The following is a 12930-nucleotide window of genomic DNA, read 5'->3' on the forward strand; positions in this document are numbered from 1 at the left end:
ATCACCACTTGGCCATCCCCACTTAGCCACTTATGGTCCCCTAGCATAAACGACCACATACCCGAAGTAGGAAGAGTGCAATCCTGGTACGAGGCGGGACTCGAAAGGGTATGGCAACTCCAGAAGAAGGACAACTTCATAACCCTTCCAGACCTAACTGAAGCCCTATGGATAGGCCCAATATCACCTTACAATACATCCAGATAAAATGAGTCCTCACAAAATCTGCATGGAAGGAAAAGCTGCAGAGAGAACTCACCCCATTCGAACAACTTTTGGATTCTAAGTCTGAAATGAAGGGTTTGATATCTGCAATGTACAAACAACTTATCGAAGCAGGCACTGGGTCCACGGAACATCTCAGAAGCAGATGGGGGAAGAGACCTAGGAGAGGAGATAGATCCAGAACAATGGGAAATGATGTGCAAAAACGCATCCAAAACATCCTTATCCAGTCAATATAAATCACACGCCATTAAACTCCTACATAGATGGCAATACGACCCACTCAAATTATCCAAGATGTTTCAGACTCTGAGCCTGAGATGTTGGCGAGAATGTGGAGAAACAGCAGACTATTGGCACATGTGGTGGAGCTGCCCATGCATAAAGGTATTCTGGGAGGAAGTCCTGGCATGGATCAAAGACAGACGGCATACAAAGACGTTGGATCCACGCTTGGTTCTCTTCGGAATGGAAAAAGACGAGGATGAATGGACTAGACTCAGGGGTCTTGCCCCACACCTATTACTAGCAGCCCGTGCACTGCTAGTAACAAAATGGAAATCCAAAAAGGTTCCAAGTAAGAAGGAATGGATCAATTTGTCAACCAACATCTACACAATAGAATTGATCACGGCATCCCTACACAACAAAGCGTCACAATGTGAGATCTTATGGTCAGAATTTCGAGGCAAACACCTCTCAGAGACGACGGACTCCCAACCCGAGGACACTACAGGATCCTAATTAAGCCAAGAATCTCCAAAAACTCTCAATACAGGACAGTTATGACCCAAGAATCAAGAAACCCTCACAATAGTGAACCGAACATTACCCGCTATGAACATATCAACAGAGAAAAGATGCCGCAATGATGTCTGCCCAGCCATGGGGAGGGAGGGGAGTGTGTGTGGGGTATGTTATAATGACTGTTACTACTAGAGAACGGAAACGAATACAAGGACGATCAATTGTATAATGAGACTACTTTTGTTCTTTTGATGTAACCATATGCTAACAGAGTTGTAACAAGTGAAATGCTCAAATCATTTGTTTTTCTTTTTCTTTTTTGTTTCAAAATCAATAAAACCACATTTTTTTTTAAATAAAAGGTTTAAGTCTGTCCTTTTTTCTTTTAAAGAGTAGGAGGTTCCCAACCTGAGGAAACTCTTGCATCGATTCAACTGGGCCCTCCCATCACTGTAGAAGCTGTTCTGTCTTTAGCATCAAGCATGGAATGCATGAAAAGCAGTATTGTTCCTTGCGAGAATGGAGGAATTGAACCATTTGGAAGGTGTCTTGGAAGTCAGGGCGTGGGATTTGGCAGTGGGGGCACCAATATTGCAGTTACCCAAATGTTCATCCATCTCTATGGCAACTGATGATTATCAAATGGAGAGGGTCATGTTAATGGTTCATACCCAACTTGGTTTTGGGAAATCTTCATGTGGGGTAATCAAGATCGGTTTCCTTTCCCTCAAAACTCCAGCCTATCATTTGGGAGGTCAGAAGCAAACGTCTTCAAGCCCTTGCACAAATAATTGTTGCATCTCGCTAACACAGCATAAGCTTTTGCCTACTGCAAATGGAGAGAAGTGTTGCAGTACATTTAGTTATTGATGCTGTCCATCTGCTAAACCTCAGTGTCTAATGAACAGTAGTTTCCGATACAGGGTACATCCACCACAAAGGATTGAGTGATTCATGACCTCATCTGGTGTCATATACTTGGGCTCCAATGTCTTGCTGCTACTCAGGATTGAGAAATAACCTTTTGTATTTAAGAAGCCATATTTAGAGCATCCTGCTGTATAGGGATGCCCCCTTGTCCCATCTGGACAGCATTAGCAGGGTTACCCGTCACACATCTGTTTTGAAGGCCACCTTGATCATTAAGTCATCAACTAAGGTCTGAAAGAAGTTGACCTCTAACACATTCATCCCTAGGATATTCTGAAAGACAAACAGGAAAAAAGAGGACTAACAGTGGAATCTCCAGTAGGGAAGAAACAAACAGAGGTTTCATGGGTAACAAGACCATCATTGCATGAGATGCAGACAACCAGGGATTGTAATAGTCTCATGCAGTCCAACATCATCCTAACAAGGAAGAGGGGGCAGTGAGAGGAGTACGTCCTAAATGAAGTTTCAGAAAAACAGACTGGAACTGGACCCAGGATAAACTAGGAGTTATAAGGGAATGGAAACACCCCTGGCCCCAAGAGTTCTTTCAAAGACTTTACTAGAGGCAGAAGCCTCATTGGTTCCAGGATACCATACACAAATGATACTGAGGAAACCACTGTGTGCATCCTGAAAACAGACGTTCTCCTCAAAGTGCTAAAGGGTGAAGGCGCATCTCTCTAGCCCAGTTACATGGAGCTTGATTTAAGGCAGTCCTCGCTATATGCCCCAGCATCATGTCAGTGAGCACTAGACCAAAGAGAACCAATGATCCCTCATATGTAAAGCATTCAGATTTGGCAACTCTTCATGTGTGGCAGAATACAGCATTTAAGCACCAATACCACCACAGGGATGCCATTGGTGATAGCGGGTCTAAAATCCATACACTGGCTTGTTCTTTTTGTCTTCTGAAATTTCCCTTCCTGCAGAATGTCTGGGAGCTTCTGTGCTACCCTAGTGTGTATGCGAATCACAGCGACTGTCTGGCAGTAATGCATGTGTGTTAGGTAAAGCAACCCTCAGGGGATATTGGGGAGGAATATCTCAATTTAAGAATTTGTATTAAAAATAGGTCATAAAGCACACTATGAAGTTCATGTGTTGCAGGAAATTCGCTTTAAAAAGATGTGGCATTCGCAGGCAGTTTTGTGGATCGCACACAAAAAAGGCCATGTCCGTTGCTAGGTGACCATCAATGCATGTACGAATTTAGCATCAGCAAATTATGCTCCTGCCAATCAGAAAGGTTCTGTATCGAGTGAAACACTACATACACAGGAGACAAAAATGTGTCTGTGCCATGTCACGGAAACAGTGTCCCATCTAGTGTGCCACTACCAGACTAGAATAAAATGGCAATCATAAATCACATGTTGTTAGCACCTGTGCTAGCAGTCTAAGTTAATCAGGATTGTAAGAACATGTGCCAATGAATAATGCACAACTCCCAGATCTGAAGCTCAGATGGCCACCACACACTCCCCTTCCACTCTGCTCACCCACCTCCTGTATCAGCCTGCAACTATTACAAAATTAATAAAAACAAAAATAGCCCCTTCACACCGCACCCAAATTGCCTCAGTGTGAAATTGCTCCCATGGAAAGAGAAAAGGGGCTCATTTTCAAAATACCTTTTCTAGTTTGACTACCATGTTGCCTGGGAAAGATTTCATTTCATGAATGAACAATTGCAAAAAGCCCAGAATGGAAGAAAAAAACTATGAGCATTCTAGACATTGTGCCATTGTGCTGACTTTGATAATCAACCGAGTTGTGGGCCCATAGGCTGGTAATGGCAACACTGCCCTAACCTGGCAAGCAATTAGTATCCGGTATGGCACACCACCCAGGTGATTATCACCTCAGTAGAAACGGGCCAGGATATTTACCACTTATGTACACTTTGTTCCTGTGCTAGCTAATGAAAACAATCAGAATAAATAAATGGAGGGCTGATTCCATCATATTTCAGGTTACTATTTCAATCTGTTAAAATCACCATGTCAATATCACCTTCAACAAAGCATGTCTAATACTCTAATCTTGCCAGCATAATAAGGCTAAGGGCAGATAACACCTGTTACAGTCCTCTCACCCAGGTCTCTAATTCTGTTATAATTTTCAGAACAACCAAAAAGGTTAAGAACACATTAGAAACAGACGAAAAGAGTTGGAGAAGGCGCTTTGAAAGCTTATATTGTCCTTGTGGAATGTTAGCTAAGGGAGACAGTGGAAACTGATGCAGAATGTTGGAATAGGAACATCAAAATTCCTAAGAGTGGTTAAGTGATTTTGCTGGCCCAATGTTCACAATGGCCCACTCTTAAAATGGATTTTCAGAACCCACTTTGTGGGCAGGTTCTGAGAGGCCACCTCATTTTAGAGAACCGGGCATTTGGCACTTAGGTCTATCCATACCCTTACACAGTAACGTAGACTGAGCAGACTTCAAGAGACATGGGTGTGGTGTAGATGTACACACACAAACCTCAAAGTGAAATTACTTAAACTCTACCATGAAAAACAGTAAAAGTGAGAATAGCACCATGTGGCATGCAGAAACAGGAAGCAGAAAGAGATGTTATTCATCCCCCTTAAAGAGCCCTGCTTCTGCTGTGACCCAAATGAGATCTCAGGAAAGCTGTGCTCATTGCCTCATCATGCGCTGTTCTGCGCATGCTACGGCTCTAGAAATGAGACCAACAACTAGTTGTGCAGAGCAGCCCCATCCTGTGCCTGAAGGGAGCGTGGCTCTGCAACATCCCATGTGAGATATGTGTCTGCCACAAAAGGGAGTAATCAGGCAGTAAGGTTGTGCTTGAAGGCACAGACTGGTGCAGCACTGCAGTGTGCTCCACTAGGGCATCCTTTTTTAGGAGATGATTGTTCCCCTCACCACTCGAATGTTAACTCTGCCTGTAAGCAGACGTCTTTGGCTTAAGGCAGTACAAAGGTATAATTCTGATACTGTCACAGGGTAGCACTATGATACTAGTATCTGCAGACTGTACAGCAGAGTGGGCTGTCACAGTGATATCTGATTATGATTAATGGATGAAAAAAAGCCCTTACAGGTCTCTGAGCAGTTTCCAATAACATCCCTCACTAGCCAATCGGACACTCCCAGCAGGGTCCCCTAAAAGGGTCTCATAGCATGGTCTAGAAGACAGACCTATTTGCAGCCTCAGAGGAATCTTGGGAGTAGAGCTATGAATGTACCTCAAAGTGAGTTTCAGAGCCTGAAGTCACAGCTGAAGAAGCCATCACTGATATCCCAAAACAAGTCCAATTTGGTGATTGACAATCGACTTTCCAAATGGAGAAGACATGCCTGACCCAAATGACTCGCCAACATCACACAATCAGTCCAATCGGCATTGCAGTGTGAGGCACTGAAGACAGGTTCTGAGGGTCCACTAAAGAAACTGCCCAGCACAATCCTGGAATTATTAAAATCATAACCAATGTGGCATAAAATGGTCAAATAAAGGTCCAGAAGACAAGTAAGAGGTCGATGAGAAAAGCTACCACAAACCACCCTCGACTACAGAAATGTTTTAAATCAGGCAGCCTCAAGGACGGGCAAGCTCTGCAAAGAGCATCCAATCATTCAAAAGGAGCCTGGCAGGAGCGCAACCTGATTAATGTGGGATAATGCATCATTTTGTTTTAGTGTGTCGGGCTCAGAGATCAGCGTTGCTTCAGACCTGTACATTTTGTTCCTTTTTCAGCTAAACCCCTAGCAAGCATCACACCAAATGTCTCCCTAGCCTCACATTCCTCTGCTGCACACCTAGTGCTTTGCATAGCTTTTTAAAGTTCATACAGGCCACATGCGGCTTCACAGCAAATTTAAGGAAAACCTAGCCCACAATAATAGTTTCTTTTCTGCAGTTTCAGTGCAACTGCTGAAAAAAAAAAACAAGTGGAGACCAGCCTTTGTAAAGGGAATGCGAGCCAATTGCATGCCCATTAAGATTGAGAAGCGAGTGCCAAATTAGACATTATCCTTATAGATTGGCCACCTTCCCTGTTAATCTTCTCTTTTAACACTGCAGTCACTACGCCCACAGTTCCCTCTTCTTGACTGTCCTTTCCAACAGCTGGATTGGTCAAAGATTTTCCATTCTGGGGCTGGCAGTCTCCAATAATATCTAACAGACAAACAATCCTCCATACTTTTAGGGTACATTTTTATTTTTTGTATTTATTGGCTATTTGTAAGGTACCTATACAACAAAAGGTTTCAAGGCGCCACTACACTGCAGCACAAATCGAGCCCATCATGCAATTGTTTACTTATGAATGTCAGTACCAGAAACTACCCTCATTGGCTATGTGGTCATTCTTAGAAGCATTATGAGTCATCCCTTTTCCTGATCATCGGTATGCTTTGATTACTCTTCACTGACACAACATGCATGCAAACTATCACATTCTCTGTCCCTACATGTCATCCACCCCCCCTTACATGTACAAATATTTTGTTTGTTTTACTCTGCTCCCCCTTTACCCTCCTCTTCCTCATCTCCTTCTCTAGTCCTCTGCAGTCTAACGTCCGGATATCCAAGGCAGGGGCACAAAGCACCACGTTGCTGACAATGTGCTCTACTGTCTGACCACTACATTTGTGAATGGTTCAGCATAATAATAAAAGCAGCATTATCTGTTCCAATAACTTTATATACCCTGCGACTTGCTTTTATTGCTGCATGTATAACATGTTGAAGCAGTAATCATTTTTGCATACACTGGAAAAAAGGGGTCTACGATTCTTTTATTTGATGGACAAAATAGTAAAACACTGAAACAAACTCCATATTTTGTAACCACCTGTATTCAAAATAAAAGAACATTGATAACTGGAATTCCTATAGGCTTTCAATCTTAACGCTTTGCAAGAAATCCACGGTTTCCAATACTGGAGGTACGGGTATTCCACATGTCCGGAGGAAGGCAGGCTGGACGTATATAACTGTTGTGACGAATCTGAGGATGTCGTCTCTTCTCCCCTAGGGAGAGACCTTTACCATGGGAGCAGGGTGGTATGTCCACAGTATAACAACCAGTCCCCTTGGGGTGGTGCACTGGGGGAGGATTGCATGGGAGAGGAACCCCCTTATGGGATTAGGGATGACCATCCCCTGAGACCGGGGTATACTTCTGCTTTGCCAAAGCCTAAACCTTCTTCCCTAATTCCATCCATTGCCAATATCGTTTGTTGTAAATTCAGCCAACCTAATATATAAGACCTGACTAAGGCACCAAGGAACACAATAGGCTTTCCACATAGCTCTAATGCTTGTACTGGGAAGAAGATGACCAGGAGTATGAAGATCACGCCAGAGAACCAGAGTGAACGGTCTTGTCTCTCACGGCACTTGACTGGTAAACGGCAATACAAAATAGCAGAGGGAAAACAACATGAGGAGTAACTGCCTCAATTTCCATAGTAAAGATGTATTTCCTCTTGACAGAGAATTCACGTGCAACGTTTATTGCATGCAGTATACAGAAATGACTGCAAAAGGTTTCATACTATTTGCCACGAAGTACTTTCTATGTATCGTAAAGCTGCACAAGCCCATGGCGATACTGTTGGGTAAATTTGGTTATTTACTCCTGCAGTGCTTTCTGTACCGCAAGCAGTAAATATACCAACTCACAATCAGGCTGCATTTTAAAAATGGAATATATTTGAAATACTACATGTTAATGTTCCAACCATACTCATGAGACCTTAAGTATGAAAGACAGGTCAAATGTGACTCATTGACTTAATGTGCTTGGATGATATCTTTCAGGTTTGAAATGTCAAATCGGATCCGTGAATGAGCCAGCTTTTTATTTGCATTCTGGTACAGGTTTTTGTGTTGTATCACAAGAAATACAGAACTACACACAGAATGCACTGTAAAATAAGACTATATTAACTTCTTGCATGGGGGACAATCTAATAATGATCTTACTTATTAAAACCCAGTTCACATATCCCGAACCGAACGCACACACTTCTCCACTGACCCTCCTTGGAAGGAGAGGACAGCTGGCCACACAGCCCCATCCGTCATGGAGGGCTTACACTGTACTTACAGCATGGCTATACCCCAGTGCTTGCCTGCTCTCTCCCCAGCAGCTTGGAAGCCGGAGAGTCCAATCAGAGATACGGTGGGTGTGATCGTCAATGGGCCAATGTACTTAAGCAGAGCTCCTGGCAGTCCGAGGAATCCAATAACAACTTCGATTAATGATGACATGATGATTGCTCCTTGGATCTGAGGAAAGACATCAAAAAGAAAATTACTAGAATGTCAGATACTGCAAACCTTCTCGTTTATGGGTGGTGGTGTGTCAGGAAAGTGGCGATACATGCCCTGACAAGAGCTGAACAATTACCCTTGTCACATGTAATACGTATTGGTGAGCTGGCACAGCAGCCACACTAGCACATTATGAACACGGCACTGCAAGAGCTTTTTGGCGTGCTTCCTTTTTAAAGAGAATATGTTGTTGTGGGTAGTTGAGATAGGTTGGTATACCCCAGTGATGGATCATCTACCTGCCTGTGGCTAGGGTTTCTTTGTCTTAACCCATCAGGTTTCCCCAAGGTTCAACGGGCTCTGACTAGAAATGATGCACCTCAGAATGGAATTAGGTGGGCAAATGGAGAGGTGGGTTAGTCAAGAGTTCAAAGACTAGAAACGATATGACGAGTTGCATGAAAGCACATGTGATTCCAACACTAGCAAGTTAAATGGGTCGTGCATTTCTTAGTTTGAGTCCTTAATTAGCGGATTCCCTTTCTTTCTTCTAGTGCAGATCTGGGTTGATTGCATACTCTTGGTAACTAGCAGTGCCCAATCAATGGAATGGCACACACTGTTTGATTCATTCTCCAAGTAAAAAGGGAACTCTCCAATGTGGACGCGTGGATAAATAAGTATCCAAACATTAGAACTCGCTGTAACTAAAAATTATAGCGGCACTGGCCAGATGCAGCCTCTATTTAGTATGATGTTCAAAAGTCGGGAAACAGAGTAGCAGGTTTAGTTCTGATGAAAGCACTATGAAATTACCATCAGGAGTATTGCATCTCCCAACTATGCTAATAGAATAAAAGCCAATGTAAGCCCGATGATTATTAGAGGAAGGCTCTTTCCTAAAACATTTTTAAGGTCCTGGAGGGACCACCCAATTTAAATATGAGCCATTAATCAAAGTATATTCACGGTTAGCCCCCAATCTCTTAACCTTGCAGGAAATAACTATTTTCTGCCAGTATATTGTGGGAAATGTGTTATGGTTATGAGAAGAAATGTGTGATTTTTAAATCGTATACACTGTTACATATTTGGATAATTATTTTTAGTTTCTCTAACTTTAATGGAAATTCAAGCACAGACAATCCAGTATTTTGCAGACATGCAAATCTCAAGTCCAATTGATGTCTCAAACTTCACTAGACACGGACACTTATCTATTGGTGGCAGAGATGTGGTTGTTTATGCTAACTCTTCACATCGCAAAATGGCTGCAGTAGATATTGAAGCGCATAGACTAGCAGGCAACTCCTATTGTAGTTCCATATTGCATACAAGCTGATGGTGATTTCTAAGGACCATAGACCACCTGGGACAGTTGTTAAGAGAGGCAAGAAGTTAGATGGGATAGAGTGGTCACCTGACATCTCAAAATCAACACAGGTTTTAAGAATGCACACAGAAAGACTCTGCAGTGCCAAAATATGAAAATGCTCTTGGTCAGTAGTTCTCACTTTTGTCGTTGTTTCCAGCCATCATTGCCATTTGGTGCTATGATAGGTTCTAAAGGAGTGGTCTAAACGTGGTGCGAACCCCCCGCCTGGGACTGAGAGTTGTGAATGGCAGCAACAGGACACACTGACGAGACGTGTTGCGCTAAAAAGCTCAGAGGGAGACCAAGCTTGATCAAAATATATTTATATAGTGCCTAACCACCATTGTTATGGCATCCAAGCGCTGAAGAAAGTAGGAGAATTCCGTAGACCATAGTCTGAATACACTGTACATTAAATTGCAGGCAAGTCTCGGGAGGATAGCTCAGGGAAAACGCATTCGCCTTGGAAGAAAGACGGTTCGATCCCCGGGTCAGCGCTTAGAAACCTCTGGGTATTAAGCACGTTATAAATAACCAATTACAATTAACATTTGCTTTGGCAAAGATAACTAGTTTTTTTTTTAAATAACCTTATTTAAACGGTTGCGATATATGACAGCGGGGGGGGGCTTGATGGATTAGGCAGTCTTTAGGAAAAGTTTCTATGGTTGATGGGTCTGGGCTGGGCAGTGCTGCTCATAGTCCAAAACCTGTGTCCAGATATTGGTGAAACGGAGAAGAATCCCCTTCTTAGATGCTGTAACATTTTTGCCACCACAATATCCCAAATCTTAACCCACCAGAGCTGTAAAAGTGGACCCTCCCACGACTTCCATTTGCGGGCTATCGTAATTTTCCCAGCTAGGAGAAGTTGAGTGATTAGCTTAGCTGTGGCTCCGGTTCTTGGATAAATCTCCGGGAGAGGGGTGCCAAGTAGTATCCCCTCAGGTTCTGGGGGTAGGGCTACATGAGTGATGGCATCGATTGCATTTATTACTGCTTCCCAGAAGGATCGTGCCACTGTGCAGTCCCAACACACGTGAAAGTATGATCCACGAGCCCCACATTTCCTCCATCTGGCAGGGCCCAGTGACTTCTCAAAGTGGTGTAGGCGCACTAGGGGAAAGTACCACCGTTCTGGTAATTTTAGGACATATTCTTTATTGGTTACACATCTGGAGGAGGTTTTGTTCCTGGACCAGATAACCAACCATGTTTGTTTTCTATAGGGTGACCCAGTTTGGCTTCCCAGAGGCCATGTATTTAGGACAGGTGGATAACATATCCTCTTGTAGCAGCTTATAAAACGTTGAAATGTCTCCTCCCTGAGGACCCCCCTGTAGAGAGAGTGCTAGGGAGCTAAATTCGTGTGTGGCCAGTTGCTTAAGAGGCGGATGGGTAATCCAGTGCCAGATTTGTGTGTAACCTATCTTTCCATTCTTCAAAGTTGAAAGCCGAGCCATTTTCAAAGAGCTGAGAGACCTTATGGAGCACTTCCCAGAACCAATTCCTGAAATTGGCTGAGCTTAGGCCTGGGGTAAAGTCCGGATTGTGGAAGACTGGGTAGAGAGGGCCCATTTCCTTTGAGGTCCCTTTCCTATTTAATGCCCAGTGCCAGGTTTTCAAAGTAACTTTAGCCTTTACTTGCTGCCTGTGTAATATGTGGTAGAGAGATACGACGGGTGGTGGGGGGGATGGAGGGGTGGTCTGGACTGTTCGATGGACACACCCATTTTGGGAGGATTGCGGGAGTAGGCTTGGTCAGCAAGTTAGCCATTTGTGCTGCCGCATTATGGTTAGAGATTGGGGACCTTCATCCCTCCCAATTTGGCAACACCCATCAACACCTTTTTTACTATGCATGCTTTCCCTCCCCTCCAAATAAATTGGGAGATCTGTCTTTGTAATTTGGTAAGCGGTTTCAAGGGGGGATTTCCACTGGTAGTGCTGAACACAGGTAAAGAATATGGGAAGCAGATTAATTTTACATGTGTGACTCTCCCCATGATTGAGATCTCTTGAGTTGTCCATCTCTTCAGATCGGTTTCTAGGTCACTGAAGAGACGGGGGAAATTAGCTGTATAGAGAACTTTTGGGTTTGCTACTATGTGGACCCCTAAATATTTAATTGATTTGGAGCTCCACTTTAACGGGCAGGCTCCTTGGAGAGCTTTTATCTCTTCTGGGTTCAGTCCCAACCCTAGGGCCCCTGACTTAGCATAATTAACAGCAAATCGCACTGCTTTCCTGAAGCCTTCCAGCTCCATCAAGGTCTTCGGTAGGGGGGACTGGCCGTTGATGAGAGAAAGTATTATGTCATCGCATAGAGGGATATTTTGAAGTGGTCGCCCTGTACTGCCATTACTGTGATGGAGGTGTTCTTACGGATCCGTTGGGCAAGGGGTTCCATAACAAGGGGGAAATTTATTGGGGAGAGCGGGTACCACCGTCGGGTTCGGCAGGAAAGTGATATGGGGGCTGCGAGTTCCTTGTTCATCCGTAGGACCATTTTTGGGGAGCTATAGTTTGCTAAAAGCATTTTGCGAAATAGGGGGCCAAAATGATACGCTTTAAAGGCTAGTCGCATGAACGCCCAGTCTACCTTGTCAAAGGCTTTAGTTGCATTTAAGGTTAGTAAAGCTAGTTTATGGTGTTCCGATTCAGCCACTTTCACTAGATTGAGAGCCCTCTGTATATAGTCTCTTGTGCTCCTTCCCAAAATGAAGCCTGTCTGGTCTGCATCGATAATCTTGGGGAGAATTTGTGCTAGCCTATTTGCCAAGATTTTGGAGTAAATGTTAGCAACTATATTAAGTAAAGAGATCGGCCTATATGACTCGCATTCACTCAGGTCTTTATCAGGTTTTAATATTAAGATAGTTATGGATTCCCACATAGACTGGGTTATCATGCCTGTCTCCCGGAAAGAGTTGAAAAGTTTGGTGAGGAGGCTCATAAGGAGTGACCTGAAGAGTTTATAAAACTTGGGAGAGAATCCATCGGTGCCGCAGGCTCTAGGTTTCAGGGTTTTTATCACTGATTCAACCTCCTCTACAGTGATCAGAGATTCCAGGGGTTCACCGTCTATATCCGTTATGGCAGGAAGGGAGGCTTTTGCGATGCAACTTTCCTGTTGGGCCAGAGAGCGGTGTGTGGATGACATCGTCTCTATCAAGTGCAAGGCACAAATTAGTTTTGCAAAATTGATTAGCCAAAATTGCTAAGTAAAACAATTGATTAGCAATCCAACCCAAATGATTAGCAATTTTTATGTCTTTATTTTTAAAGGGATGAGCAGTTAATTGCAACGTGGTAATTGTCTAAATAAAGTGCAGTTGCAACTTAAAAAATGTTTTACAGAAGTAATCTCTGGGCCTTTTTAAACCG

At 43.5% G+C, this 12930-nt stretch overlaps 1 protein-coding gene across 1 annotated transcript in view; it reads right to left on the bottom strand.

Moving 5' to 3' along the window:
- The window catches only part of SLC23A2 (solute carrier family 23 member 2), a 1453080-nt gene that overhangs the window by 685912 nt on the left and 754238 nt on the right, over nt 1-12930 (bottom strand). The window contains exon 9 of the mRNA XM_069618873.1: nt 8002-8183. Coding sequence (XP_069474974.1) covers nt 8002-8183 — 182 coding nt within the window. The remainder of the gene's footprint in view (nt 1-8001; nt 8184-12930) is intronic.

Source organism: Ambystoma mexicanum, chromosome 10 (assembly GCF_040938575.1).
Source record: "Ambystoma mexicanum isolate Mex_15411 chromosome 10, UKY_AmexF1_1, whole genome shotgun sequence".
NCBI lineage: Eukaryota > Metazoa > Chordata > Amphibia > Caudata > Ambystomatidae > Ambystoma > Ambystoma mexicanum.